General features: G+C 38.3%; 1 protein-coding gene and 1 non-coding gene across 2 annotated transcripts in view; both read right to left on the bottom strand.

Moving 5' to 3' along the window:
• NT5C1B (5'-nucleotidase, cytosolic IB) overlaps positions 1–15,648 on the bottom strand; it is a 28,193-nt gene that overhangs the window by 8,966 nt on the left and 3,579 nt on the right. The window contains exons 5-9 of the mRNA XM_077958776.1: positions 14,257–14,721; positions 13,810–13,977; positions 12,570–12,699; positions 5,757–5,879; positions 5,168–5,352 (exon numbers count right to left, since the gene is read on the bottom strand). Of these exons, the coding sequence (XP_077814902.1) occupies positions 5,168–5,352; positions 5,757–5,879; positions 12,570–12,699; positions 13,810–13,977; positions 14,257–14,721 (1,071 nt within the window). The remainder of the gene's footprint in view (positions 1–5,167; positions 5,353–5,756; positions 5,880–12,569; positions 12,700–13,809; positions 13,978–14,256; positions 14,722–15,648) is intronic.
• LOC114671975 (U6 spliceosomal RNA) lies at positions 13,072–13,178 on the bottom strand. Its single transcript, XR_003722182.2, has one exon. It is a non-coding gene; the product is annotated as a U6 spliceosomal RNA (small nuclear RNA).

Genomic DNA, 15,648 nt, shown 5'->3' with positions numbered 1-15,648 from the left:
GAAAAGACCTATGGATAACAGTTAAGAGTGAAAGACTGATGTCCCCCTAAGATCTGGGTATGTGGCAAGGGTGTCCACCCTCATCACTGTTCTGAACATTGTACTGGATGTACTAGCAAGGTAAAAAGTCAAGAATGATAAATAACAGATATACAGCATGGAAACACAGAAATAAAACTGTCTTTAGTCACAGTCAACATTATTGTTGACTTAGAAAATCTCAATCTACAAAATTGTTGTGAGAACTAACAAGGAAATTGAACAAGGTTGCAGAATACAAAAACCAATTGTGATTCTATGTATTAGCAATAAATAATTGGATAGTAAGGATTTTAAAAGTACCATTTATGATAGTACCAAAATATTACAAAATGCATAGGTATAAATAAAAAAAATGCAATATCTGTGTGCTGAAACCTACAAAAGACTAAAAAAAAAAAATTAAATGTTCTAAATAAATGAGGAGAGGAGAAATACCATGTCCATGGAAAGAAAGACTCAATATTATTAAGATATCTATTATCCCAAGCTCTAGCTATAAATAAAACAAAAATAAAAATAAAAATTCTCACAAAATTTTTCCCCCAGAAATAGATACACTTCTTAAATCTATATGAAAGTGCAAGGGAATCAGACTGTACTCTCTCTCTCTCTCTCTCTCTCTATATATATATATATATTTTGTTGTTGTTGTTGTTGTTTTTTTTTAATTTTAACAAAGTTGAAGTACTCACACCACCTGGTCCTAAGAACTATTGTAGCCAGGCGCAGTGGCTCAGGCCTGTAATCCCAGCAGTTTGGGCAGCTGAGGTGGGTGTATCACAAGGTCAGGAGTTCGAGACCAGCCTGGCCAATATGGTATTTTAGTCTCTACTAAAAATACGAAAAATTAACTGGGTGTGGTGGTAGGCGCCTGTAGTAGTCCCAGCTACTCAGGAGGCTGAGGCAGGAGAATGTCTTGAACCCGGGAGGCAAAGGTTGCAGTGAGCTGAGATCACGCCATTGCACTCCAGACTGGGCGACAGAGCGAAGACTCCGTCAAAAAACAAACAAACAAAAAAAACTACTATAAAACTACAATAATCAAGACAATGTAATATTGATAAAAGGATGAATATCTATATTAAAGGAACAAGACAGAAAGTCACCATTTTCAACAAATAATGCTTGAACAATTAAGATATCCAGGAAATTAGAATAAGCAGGAAAAATGAACCACAACTTGTACTTTGCACAAATACCATATTGACTCACAAGAGACCGTAATCCTAAATTAAAAGCCTAAAACCATAAAATTTATATATAAAAAGTCAGGAGATAATCATTGTGGCCTTGGATTAGGCAAAGATTTCTTATATATGATATTAAAAGTGCAATTTCTAAGAGAAAAAACTGATAAATCTGACTTCATCAAAATTATAAGTTTCTGCTCACTGAAAAGCACTGAAAGATGTTAGAAGAATGAAAAACAAGCACAGGCTGAGAGAAAATATTTGTAAAACACATGCCTGATAAAGGATGAGTATCCAGAACATATGAGGAACTCTCAGAAGTCGATAACAAACCAAAAACCCAATAAAATGAGGAAAAGATTTGAACAGGTACTTCACCAAAGAAGATACATGATGGAAAAAAGCACCTGATAAGATGCTCAGTAACGTTGGTCATTAAAGAAATGCAAGCTAAAACTACAATGAGTTTTTTTTTTTTTTTTATAAACACGAAAATTGCTTAAATAAAGAAAGAAAAGAAAAATACTCAATACTACCAAATGCCAGCAACAATGCAAAGCAACAAAATCATGCATTGCTTTTAGGAATGCAAAATGTTATGGTCATTTGGGAAAATAATTTGACTGTATCTCATCAAATAATGATACAGTATACTACTTATCACATGACCTAGCAATTCCACTTCTAGGTATTTAAAAATGAAATGAAATCTTATATTTACACAGAAATTTGTATTCAAATGTTTAAAAGTAGCTTCATTTATAAATGTCAAAGACTAGAAATGACCTACTCCTTCAACAGGTAAAAGAATAAAGAAAACATGGTACATCCACAGAATAGAATACTACTCAGCAATAAAAAGGAGCCAAGTACTGATACATGCAATGACATGCATTATGCTATAATAAATAAAACAAGTCAGATTGCGTCCCATATGATTCCATTTATGTGACACCTGGAAAAGGCAAAACTATAGAAATAGAAATCAGATGAGTAGTGGTTGATGGGGTCTGGAGATAGGGTACTAGGATGACTACAAAGGGACATGAGGGAATTTAGTGATTTAATGAAACGGTTGAGTATGTATTTTTATGTTAGTGGTTATTTCACAATTATATATATTTGTTAAAACTCTTAAAACTATCCACTTAAAATTATAAATTTTACTCTATATAAATATACCTCAAAAATTCTGATACACACACACACATACACACACACACTTAGAGACCATTATCCCAGAACGGTGAGACAAGAGATAGGGATCAAATCAGGAGATATCAGTTACTTGTCACTGTACTACATTGGAGATTGGAGGCTCATAAACTACATTCAGACTTGTTCAATTAATCCTCTCCAGCTGTCCCATTTGCTGGTGACTTTCAGACCTCTTCCATTTGACAAAATTAAGATATTGTCATGACCAAACCACCACCCTACTAGCAACATACTTGAATGTCTTCAGTAGGAGTTGTACCTCACAGATTCTTTCTCATCAATGGAACACCCAGCAAAGCCTTCTGGCCTTTATGGAAAATCACCTTTTTTTATGTAAAAAATGGCATGGTTTTTAAACTGGCAGAAGTACTGCATAATAAAGGAAAGCATGAAATTTGTTGGGTATTCCTGCAATAAGTAGAGTTGGGATTCACAATTTTAATTGTTTAATGGGAGAAAAAGGCCATTTAAGGAGCAAAAATAAGTGAGAATACATAAAACTAGGAAGTTTCTGCAAAGCAAAGGAAACAGAGTGAAAAGGCAACCTATGGAATGGGAGAAAATATTTGCAAACTATACATCTGATAAGGGTTAATTTCCAAAATATACAAAGAATTCTTACAACTCAACAGCAAAATAAAAACAAATTAAGCTGGTTAAAAATGGGCAAAGGACTTGAATAGACATTTCTCTAAAGAACACATACAAATGTCAATGGGTATATGAAAAGGTACTCAACACATTAATCATCAGAGAAATCCAAATAAAAACCACGATCAAATATCAAATTTTACTAGTCAAGATGGCTATTATAGAAGACAAAACAAAACAAAGATACCAAATGGTGGGGGAGTATGTAGAGAATGTGGAACCCTTATACACTGTGGGCAGAAATGTAAAATTGTGTAGCCGCTGTGGAAAACAGAATGGAAATTTTTCAGAAAAAACTAAAACCAGAACAACTGCCAAATGATTCAGTAATCCCACTGTTGAGTATATATCCAAAAGAAATGAAAGCAGGATCTCAAAGAGCTATGTAAACTGCAATGTTTACTACAACATTATTCACAATGGCCAAGATTTGGAAATAACCCAAATGTCATCAGGGGAATGGATAGAGAAAATGTGGGATAAGACACAACATAATATTAATCAGCCTTTAAAAAGAAGGAAATACTACCATTTGTAACAAAATGGATGAGACCTGGAAGACCTGCTAAGATGAATAAATTCTAGAGATCTGCTGTACAATGTAGTGCCTATAGTTAACAATATGGTATTGTACACTTAAAAACTTGTTTAGTGGATAGATCTTATGCTAAGTGTTCTTACCACAAAACAAAAAAATGTTTAAAAGACAAGGAGAAAAGTAAGTTTTTGGGAGCGGTGGATATGTTTATTACCTTATTTGTAGTGATAGTATCATGTGTGTATGTATATGTCCAAATTCATCAAAATGTATACATTAAATATGTGCAACTTTTAAAAATTAAGTGTAACTCAATAAAACTGAAGAAAATAACAAAGTACAACATGAGAAAAGAACTGAAAAATGTAAAATTTAAAAGAAATTTAGATTATTTACTTCAGATGAGAAAATACTACTTTAACATTTGTCTGGAAGCAATGCTTTCTTTGAAGTGTTTTTGTTTAAGTGTTCTTTTTATGGAGGATTTCCACATTTCAATAATGGTGAACGGCTCTGAATTTCAGCAGAGTAGACTGATATAAAATATAACAAAGAATTTTCTTCTCAATAGTAAGCTTTGTTAATACTGAACTTTATAACACTAGGTTAAGGTTTCCAAAGGAGCTATTTAGAAAGAGAGTATGAAGTTGAACACACACACTCATAGTTTAAATATTGCTTGCTTTAATGAGAGGTGACAAAGTAGAAAAACTTTTCAACTTTCAGTTAGTCTATTCATACTTTTATAAATTTATATAAAAATAACAATATTTAAGTTTAACTTAAGTTCAGGAAGAACTGAGAAAAAGGACAATTAAATTTCTTGGGAAAATTGATAGAATAAAATAAAAGACCTATAAGTTTAGATTCAGATTAAATGACATTTTGATCTCAGATTTCCTTTTGTTCAAAAGTTATAGGTTCTGTTCATTTTCGACCTTGATTTTAACACTTCGGTTCATGGATGGATTGAAAGGTACTCAACAGCACTAATCCAAAAAAATCTAAATATTTAGTTTCAGTTTGATTACATATTCATAATTTGCACTTGTTTGAGGATCATTATTTGATTCAGTTCAAGTTCTTAGTTGTGCATATTTTCTCAATTAAGCAATGCCTTTCTTGAGTTTGAAGTCAAGGACAGAGATTCAACAAATGCTTACTCTAATCTATTGGAAATGACCCTACTATTTTGAGAATTTATTATGTAGTAGTGGCTTATTGATAAGTAGTATTTCCTGTTACTCGCATACTTCTTATTATGGGAAGATCATACAAGCATTTCCAAAAGTATAGATAAAATAAGGTTAAAATTAAAAATAAAGTTATCAGCAGTGAATGCATCAAAGTGAGCAATTCATGGAAGAAAGAAAGAAAGCTCCAAAGATAAGACAGTAAGAAGGAGTGGCCTGCCTAAAATAACTTAAACATTCATCAGAATAGACCAATATTGATATTTATATAGAATAGAAAATAAATAAGTACATAAATAAGTACATAAAAATTAATTAGCACTCATTGAACCTACCTGAGCAAGAGGCTTACTTTCACATAATGTATCATACTGGAAGAATTTGTCCAGCCCATGCTCCTTGGTAAAATGTTCAGACTCATCAGAGAAGAGGACAGCATCCCCATCAAAGGCTACACGGAGCTGGGTGTCACAGTAAGCCATGTCTTTGGCTCCATCAAACATTGTGGCAGAGGCAATACCTGATAGATTATGGAGACTGATTAATACTCTTCTTAGGTCCATGCGTTATAGTTTCTACCATTAAAAAAACAAATTCTTCCAGACCTTATGTTTTCTCTCTAGCTATTACCTGATGGCTCAACTCCTCTTCACAACCAGAGATCTCAGAACAGTTGTCTATGCACTGCCTCTGTTTCTATAGGAATGGGAACATGTAAAATGGATTGTAGGACAATTACTGAGGATGTCCATTTCCAGGAAAGTCAAAGCTCTAAAGGACAGACTTAAGTGTTGCCCCATGTGGAAAAACTTCAGAAGAATATCCAACAAGACCATAAGCCTCATAATCATATGCAAAACTTAATGTAAGTAACCATTAGTGTAAACCTCTTTATTAACTAGAGGAATAAAATCAGACTAATACCTTCTTGTATTGCCTCTTGCACTTTTTCAGAATCTGCAGCAATATACAAGTTGGTAAGATATGCCTTCAAATAGCCAATTGGGTTTTTTCCACCGGTCAGACAGAAGCGGTCAATCAGTAAGCCTATTATCAGACAAGAAAGACTTTGTTATGACAGAGATTAAAGACAAAATGCTGTAAATCCAAGTAAAAGTTACCTTACAGATAACTGAACTTATTTGTAAATTCAACTGGCTTTATTTGTGAACCTAAAGGAAAGTTACCTTAGAAATAAACTTTTATCCCAGCACTTTGGGAGGCCGAGACGGGTGGATCACGAGGTCAGGAGATCGAGACCATCCTGGCTAACACCGTGAAACCCCGTCTCTACTAAAAAATACAAAAAACTAGCCGGGCGAGGTGGCAGGCGCCTGTAGTCCCAGCTACTTGGGAGGCTGAGGCAGGAGAATGGGGTAAACCTGGGAGGCGGAGCTTGCAGTGAGCCGAGATCTGGCCACTGCACTCCAGCCTGGGCGATAGAGTGAGACTCTGTCTCAAAAAAAAAAAAAAGAAATGAACTTTTAAAATCGTCTTATAGCACCAATATTTAAAATTCCTAAACTATTTTATGTAATAGTGGTTGTGTTTGGTACATTATAGTTTATATGCATAGTATATTCACATAGATCATGCCATTTTATTCTCACAAACATACTGAAGGTATTATTATCTTCATTACAGGAAAGGAAAGTTAGACATAAAGACTTAATCTAACACACTGATTTAGATGCATAGAGCAGACTTGAGCCCAAGTGTTTGACTCTTGTCTAGGCTAGAACAGGGTACTTTTTCTTGAACTACAGCCTGCTCACTTACTGTAAAGGTCTATTAAGATGTGGCTCTTGAGATTGTGCTACAGGACTCTAGCCTGGCAACAGAGTGAGACTCTGTCTCAAAAAAAAAAAAAAAAAAAAAAAGCTTTATCTCAAAACCATACAATTACATGGAAAATAAACAACCAACCTGCTCCTGAATGACTTTTGGGTAAACAATGAAATGAAGGCAGAAATCAAGAAATTATTTTAAGCTGATGATAATAAAGATACAACATACCAGAATCTCTGGGACATATCTAAAGCACTGTTAAGAGGGGAGTTTATAGCATGAAACACCTTTATCAAAAGATAGAAAGATCGCAAATTAACAACATAACATCACACCTAGAGGAACTAGAAAAAAAAAGAAAGAAAAAAGCTAACCCTAGAGCTAACTGAAGAAAAGAACCATAATCAAAGCTGAACTGAATGAAATTGAGATGTGAAAAAATATACGAAAGATCAACAAAACCAAAAGTTTGTTATTTGAAAGAATCAATAAGATTGATAGACTGCTAGCTAGACTAACAAAGAAAAAAAGAGAGAAAAATCCAAATATACACAATCAGAAATGACACAAGTGACATTACTACCAACCTCACAGAAATAGTAAAAACAAAAACCCCTCAGATTGTTACAAACACCTCTATGCATAGAAACTGGAAAACCTAGAAGAAATAGATAAATTCCTGGAAAAATACAACCTCCAAAGATTGAACTAGGAAGAAACTGAAACCCTAACTGACCAATAACAAGTTTCTAAATTGAATCAGTAATAAACAGCCTATCAACCATAAACAGCCCTGGACCAGATGGATACTCAGCCAAATTTTACCAGACATATAGGAACTGGTATGAATCCTACTGAAACTATTGTAAAAAATTATGGAGGAGAGACTCCTCCCTAATTTATTTTATGAGGTCAACATAACTCTGATACCAAAACCTGGCAGAGACACAGAAAAAAGAAAACTTCAGGCCAATATCCCTGAAGAACACAGATGCAAAATCCTCAACAAAATACTACCAAACCAAATCCAGCAGCACATCAAAAAGCTAATCTACCATGATCAAGTAGGCTTTATTCCTAGGATGCATAGTTGGTTCAACATACACCAATCAATAAATGTGATTCATCCAATAAATAGAACTAAATTAAAAACTATATGATAATCTCAATAGATGCAAAAATGGCTGTCAATAAAATTTAACATCCTTTCATGTTACCCCCCTCCCCCATAAAAGCCTCAACCTTGAAGGAACATACTTCAAAATAATAAAAGCCATCTATGACAAACCCAGAGCCAATATCATACTGAATGGGCAAAAGCTAGAAGAACTGGAATAAGACAAGGATGCCCACTCTCACCATTTGTATTCAACATAGTCCTGAAGTCCTAGCCAGAGCAGTCAGGCAAGAGAATGAAAAAAGACATTCAAATAGAAAGAGAGGAACTCAGATTATCTCTCTTGGAAGATGATATGATTTTTCACCTAGAAAATGCCATAGTTTCTGCCCCAAAGTTCCTACCTCTGATAATAACTTCAGCAGTTTCAGAATACAAAATTAATGTGCAAAATCAGTAGCATTTCTATATACCAACAGTGTTCAAGCTAAAAGCCAAATAAAGAATGCAATCCCATTTGCAATCACCACACACAAAATTAAAATACCTAGGAATACAGCTATCCATGGAGGTGAAAAATCTCTAAAAGGATTACAAAACACTGCTGAAAAAAAATGAAAGACAACACAAACAAATGGAAAAACATCCCATGATCATGAATAGGAAGAATCAATATTGTTAAAATGGCCATACTGCTCAAAGCAATTTACAGATTCAATGCTATTCCTATCAAACTACCAATGACATTTTTCACAGAATTAGAAAACACTATTTGGAAATTCACATGAAATCAAAAAAGGGCTTGAATAGCCACAGCAAACCTTAGCAAAAAGAACAAAGCTGGAGGCATTACATAACCAAGCTTCACACTATACTACAAAGATACAATAACTAAAACAGCATGGTACCAGTACAAAAACAGACACATAGACCAATGGAATGGGTTAGAAAACCCAGAAATAAAGCCACACACCTACACCCATCTGATCTTCAACAAAGTCAAGAAAAACATGCAATGGGGAAAGGACTCTGTATTCAATAAATGGTGCTGGGATAACTGGCTAGCTATATGCCAAAGATTGAAATGGGACCCCTTCTTTTCACCAGATACAAAAATTAACTCGAGATGGATTAAAGACAATGGGCGTCTGAAGTCGAGGCCTGCCCAGGGTCCCTGTGGCCAGCTCTGCCCAGCTGCCGTCAAGGATCTGTCCTTTCTGCCCGTTCCATTCCTAGACCTTGGATGGGTGCTAGTTCATCTCAGCTCCTTAAGTAGGGCTTAAGGGAACTGGACATTTCTAGGCTTCAGCTGTTTGATATTTCTGTTAAACAGACACAGAGACTGTCTGCTTTCATTCTCTCTCCCCTAGCTTCCCCATAAGCATTTCGCACATTTTTATTTGTTTGGAGTAGATAGGACCCAGTCCTCCTCCTCCCCCTTAGGCAGCTGACACATGGTTTGCAAAGTTCTGTCCCCTGCTTGGCATATACCTACTCAGTCAGAGGCCTGCAGGTAGGACAGAGGGCGTGCAGAATGGATCTTGCTTGGTCAGTGCCTTAGTGTGTGACCTCCAGTTAACTCCGTGAGCAAAGTGGGCCAGACATTCTCACCAGAACACTCTACATATCTCCTTGGGGCATGTCCCAAGTCCTCGAGGAAAACCTAGGAAATACCAATCTGGACAGGCTCTGGCAAAGATTTCATGATGAAGACACCAAAAGCAATTGCAACAACAAGAAAAAAATTGACACATGGGAGCTAATTAAAGAGCTTCTGCATAGCAAAAGAAACAATCACCAGAGTAAACAGACAGCCTATAAAATGGAAGAAAATATTTTCAAATTATGCATTTAACAAGGGTCTAAAATCCAGAATTTGTGAGGTATTTAAACAGATTAACAAGCAGAAACAACCTCATTAAAAAATGGGCAAAGGACATGAATAGACACTTCTCAGAAGACATACATGCAGCCAACAAGCATATGAAAAAAATGCTCAACCTCACTAATCATTAGAGAAAATCAAATCAAAACTACAATGAGATTATCATCTCATATCAATCAGAATGGCTACTGTTAAAAATCAAAAACTGACCTGCTGATGAGGTTGTGGTTAAAAAGGAACACTTACGTGCTGCTTTTGGTGGTGTAAAATAGTTCAGCTGGTATGGAAAGCAGGTTGCAGATTTCTCAATGAATTTTAAACAGAATTACCATTTGGCCCAGCAATCCCATTGCTGGGTATATGCCCAAAGGAATATAAATTGTTCTACCATAAGAATATATATATGGCAGGGCATGGTGGCTCACGCCTGTACTCCCAGCAGTTTGGGAGGCTGAGGTGGGCAGATCATCTGGGGTCAGGAGTTTGAGACTGGTCTGATCAACATGGAGAAACCCCACCTCTACTAAAAAAATACAAAATTAGCTGGGCGTGGTGGCACATGCCTGTAATCCCAGCTACTCGGGAGGCTGAGACAGGAGAATCACTTGAACCCGGGAGGCAGAGGTTGCGGTGAGCCGAGATAGTGCCATTGCACTCCAGCCTGGGCAACAAGAGCAAAATTCTGTCTCAAAAACAAACAAACAAACAACAACAACAAAAAACCAGAATATATGCACACAAATGTTCATTGCAGGACCATTGACAATAGCAAAGACATGTAATCAACCTAAATGCCCATTGATGATGGACTGGATAAACAAAATGTAGTGCATATATACCGTGGAACACAACCATAACAGAGAATGAGATCATCTTTTTTGCAGCAACATGGATGGAGCTGGAGGCTGTTATCCTAGGTGAATTAATGCAGCAACAGAAAACCAAATACCACATGTTCTCACTTATAAGTGGGAGCTAAACATTGAGTACACATGGACACAAAGAAGGGAGCAATAGACATCAGGGCCTACTTGAGGGTGGAAGGTAGGAGGCAGATGACGATTGAAAAATTACCTATTGGGTAATATGCTTATTACCTAGGTAATGAAGTAATCTCTACACTAAACCCTCATGACATGCAATTTAGTCATATAACAGTGAATTATCATCATTAAACATTAATATAACATCAAATGCTTTTGTAAATCAGTAACTGTTACAAAATAACACTGGCTGTCTGAAAGTGGTTTGTAAAATAGGCACCTTCATATACTATGGGTAAAAGTATACATTGGTACAAGCTGTCTAGAAAGTGATTTGATGATACGCAATATGTATTAAGAGCTTTTAACAGCTTTGTACCTTTTGACCTAAGATTCCTTAGTTTTTTAAAAAGGAATATTCTGAAATTCTGATAAAGATTTCTATAAAAAGGTCTGTTTAGGGTTATTTATAAAAGCAAAACGTTCAACAATGTGACAGTAGTTATATAAAGTATAGGATTATCCAAATGATAGAATATGTACCAATTCAAAGGATTTTTTTTAGATATATGATAAACTGGTAGGTACACATGATATAAAGCAGAATACTGTCTAGTTAGTTGTTTATCATTTGTATGGACCAGGAGAGTCGGTCAGGTCCATTAACTGTCTTGGTGGAAGTATCTGCTTTGGTATTAGAAAATGCTCTCATTTTTTCACTTATGTCAATGTTGGGCATATGTGGCACAAAAGTGTGCTCTACAAATCCCTAAATCATGTGAATTTCATCACCCAGAAATTATTTGGTGACACCGAGACTCCAGAAATGATTAAAGCGTCGTCCCTCTTCTTAAGGAGATCACAGTTCACTGAGGAGCCTGGCATGTAAAACATTTGTTATAATAAAGACCCCGGCAGACAGAGATACGAATTGCTTTCAGTACCCAGAGAAGGAAGTAACTAACTCTTCTGGGTCAAAAGATTTTTATTCCATGAACAAGGCTGCATGAGAAGGTTGTACACAGTTCATCAGCAGAATTAACAGGTAAATAACTGATTTCTTACGCTTCCAGCCTTGATAGGTCAGCGTGGTGAGGGATGGATAGACCTTAATCACCTACTAAATCAATGTTAAATACTAGCTGTTGTTTACTAGGTGATTGTTATATGGCACTCATTTATGTTAAATTTTTATGTTCTCTCTTTTTACTTCATAACACTAAGAAGACTACACTTTTAAAAGGCAAAAATATTTTTAAATGTACTTCAATGATTCCAGCCTTATAGTTAGAATAATATAAAGTAAAACTCATAACTTATATCTCGATTATTTGTAAATATGCCCAATTTAAACGTTATTTTAACTTCACACACCCATTTAGAAAATAGGCCAATTGTGCCTGAAATAATTCAGGTAGTTCCATAATAGGAAAAGTTGGAACTTTCTCTTAAAGTCCCCAACACACTGATAGAAACACTGAAGAGACTAGAATCAATCAAATTTTCCATGTAAATTATTTTATGTGTGGGGAGAGAAAGCAGCCGGGGACAATCAGATTTTAAGAGTGGAAAGGAGAGGTGAAAACCTTTAAACCTTTAACACGAATCTGTGGTGAGCAAGAAGTTTGATCACACAGTAAAAACCTTTCGGTTGACGGCTCCTTGAAGTCAAGTTCAGAAGTGAAAAACATAAAACAGAGAAATATATTGCAGGACCTAGGATTAAGACTTTGAAATTCACACTTGACAAGTTAAGTCCAGAGCTTTGAGCCCAACTCTGTGCTGAAGTTAAAAATGAACATGGCCTCTCTTGTTCTGACATAGGCAAATAAACATTCCTGGCGCAGAAGGGGGTGTCAGTATCAAAGACGCTGCGTTTGGTTAAGCCACAGTTAGCAAAATAACATGGCTTCTCTCTTTCAGAGCAGAGAGCTGTTCTTCCACATGGTATTTATTTTACTTACCATAGTGATTGACGCTGTTTATAAGCCGCACTCCCACTTGGGCATGGTTATTAGTCATCAGTACAATATCAAATAAGTCCTGTTCATCAGGATATAGATCACGGAGTCTAGCATTGACATACTGTAGTGCCTGCAGATTACAAACATGAATGTGTGTAAAGAGGGGCAGGCAAGGTGGTTTTGGGGAGGCCACAGAGGAAGCATCTCATCAGAGTCAAATTCAAGCTCTGAAGAATCTTCTCTGAGAGATTCTGGCTCCTTTAAGGAAGATTTATCCCATGCATTTCTGTATTATCAACCTCTCATTCATAGGAACTCAGTTAATGTTCAGAATACATCAGTAATGTTTGTTGAGAATTGTTTCAACTTTAGGTTCACTAGAATTATCTCTGGGGGACAGGTAGAGAGTAGGGTCAGGCTAATCCTTTTATGCTTTGTCTATGTTTGATTGATTTTTAAAATCTGCTTTTATTGATCATCTAATGATTGTTTTTTAATTTTGAAAAATATGGACTGCTTCATGAATCTGCATGTCATCCTTGCCCAGAGGTCATGCAAATTGTCTCTGTTTTGTTCCAATTTTAGTATATATGCTGTCAAAGATAGTACTTTGTGTATTAACATGTATCTTTAGGTTTGTGGCTCCTGCCCATGCTTTTACTATGACTCATAAGTACATTCTACCAACAACTTGTAGAGGTGTCATTTGTTTTTGTATGGTTATAATGTTATTGTGTAATATTTATATAAGCAGATCAAAGTTGTAAGTGCTATACATTTCAGTGTAAGTTCAGAGAACCTTACCTTTTCTATTAAAATCACACCCCTAAGTGCCAACAGCATCTTTATTTTCTTAATATGCTATGTTTGGGGCCAGAAGAGCTAACGTGAATTTCATTTCACTGTAATATGGCGTTTTATTTCTCCTACTCAGGATTATAAATTCATTATGGCTTCTTAGCACTCCTTCGAGGGAGAGAGGCTTCTGTTACAGGTCTCATGATTAGGACTTCACTTAGGGAAGGCTAACATACCAAATCTAGGGCTGTGGGCTGGAGTTCCTCCACAGTCTGGAAGCCTGTGCGAAATCATAAACTGACCTGGGTCAGCTAGAAGGAGACAAGAATGACAATCGTGGGCTAGGAATGATCTGGGAAATTGAATGCCCTCCCAAGGGTTGGCCTGGGTCCTTCCCTCGCCATCGAGGGTCCTGGCGGACCAAAGACAGCTTGCAGAGTACCTTGACAAAGCGGAACGCCGGACCCGGGGTCAGGATGACATTCTCATTGGTGAGCTGATACTCCATGTACTTTTCCAGACCCTCTTCCTCGTAGATTTTCCTGCCGTCCACCATGTTGAAGAGAGCGCAGGATGAGAGAGCAATGGTGATGGCGTTCTTGGGTTTGGGCTGCAGAGAGGGACGCCAACGGGAGGACAGTCACATAGCCAGGAAGGGGACAGGGTTGGGGCTCCTCCACGGGAGGGTGAGAATAGGACCGCGGGTCCCTGCTTGGAGAAGTGGGATGCTGGAAACAGCTGAGGCTGGGACTCCCTGAAGTTTGGGGAGGAGAAGCGGGAGACTGGGGAGGACCTCCCTGCGCAGTGGAGAGGAGGGCGGCTGGAAGAGGCTCTGCTGCCCGCTGCAAGGAGGGGTGCCCCGGGTGCCAGGGGTGGCAGGCTCGCTCACCGGCCTGGGACGCGAGGAGCTCGGGTTCTTCTCATAGAACGACCTCATGGATGCCCAGTAGGCAGCCTCGTAGTCGTCCTCATCCTCCCGCTGCTGCTGCTGCTGCTCAGGCAGACAGTCGCGGTCCAGTTGGTTGGAGGCGGGGTAGATCCCCCTGCGTTGGCTGGAGGACTTCCATTCGGTGGGGGATGTGCGCGAATATTCCCGCGACTGCGAGTCCCGGCTCTGGCGGATTTCCCGCACGATGCCTTGGGCCCAGGCCTCCGGATTGTCTTGCATTTTGGTGTTGCGCCGGGAGCCAGGATCGGGCTCTGGGGGCGTGGGAGGCCGTGAGTCCTGCGACCGGGGTGGCTGGGGCGACGCGGGCGGCTGGAGCGAGGGCTGCTTGGACAGTGCCGGCGGTGAGGAGTCATGAAGGCTTGGGGAGGTGGATGGAGTCCGGGAGCTCGTGGAGCTGCTGGGGAGCTGCAGCAAGACAATGGGCGTCTGAAGTCGAGGCCTGCCCAGGGTCCCTGTGGCCAGCTCTGCCCAGCTCCCGTCAAGGATCTGTCCTTTCTGCCCGTTCCATTCCTAGACCTTGGATGGGTGCTGGTTCATCTCAGCTCCTTAAGTAGGGCTTAAGGGAACCGGACATTTCTAGGCTTCAGCTGTTTGATATTTCTGTTAAACAGACACAGAGACTGTCTGCTTTCATTCTCTCTCCCCTAGCTTCCCCATAAGCATTTCGCACATTTTTATTTGTTTGGAGTAGATAGGACCCAGTCCTCCTCCTCCCCCTTAGGCAGCTGACACATGGTTTGCAAAGTTCTGTCCCCTGCTTGGCATATACCTACTCAGTCAGAGGCCTGCAGGTAGGACAGAGGGCGTGCAGAATGGATCTTGCTTGGCCAGTGCCTTAGTGTGTGACCTCCAGTTAACTCCATGAGCAAAGTGGGCCAGACATTCTCACCAGAACACGCTACATATCTCCTTGGGGCATGTCTCTCCCCGCTCCCCATGTGAATGTTAGAGTGATGGCTGGGAAAGTCGCTTGTCGGGAGACTGGAGCATCTCCACAGGGCCTTCAGAGCTCCTTGTGCCAGGGGACCACAGTTATATTGAATCATTTTCCTAAACAGGAAAGGACTATTCTAGAGAAAAATCTCCTTTACTAAGGTGAGCAAGAAGTTATTAGGCATCCATGTATGATTTCAGATTGTTTCACACATGACTCAAAAAAGGATGTTTTTCTTTAGATGATTGAGTCAAATGCGATAGAGATGATGAATTGGGTAGGAATGCATGCTCTCCCAGTGGCTGGGTCTGGATCATTCGCTCTGCTTCCAAACTCTTAATCTCAAAACTAACTTTTTTTTGTTTAATTGCTTATGTGGTCAGGCCTAATTAAAGACT

This window comes from Macaca mulatta, chromosome 13 (genome assembly GCF_049350105.2).
Source record: "Macaca mulatta isolate MMU2019108-1 chromosome 13, T2T-MMU8v2.0, whole genome shotgun sequence".
Lineage (NCBI taxonomy): Eukaryota > Metazoa > Chordata > Mammalia > Primates > Cercopithecidae > Macaca > Macaca mulatta.
The sequence above is the reverse complement of the archived record's forward strand: the minus strand, read 5'-3'. Positions and strand labels throughout refer to the sequence as shown.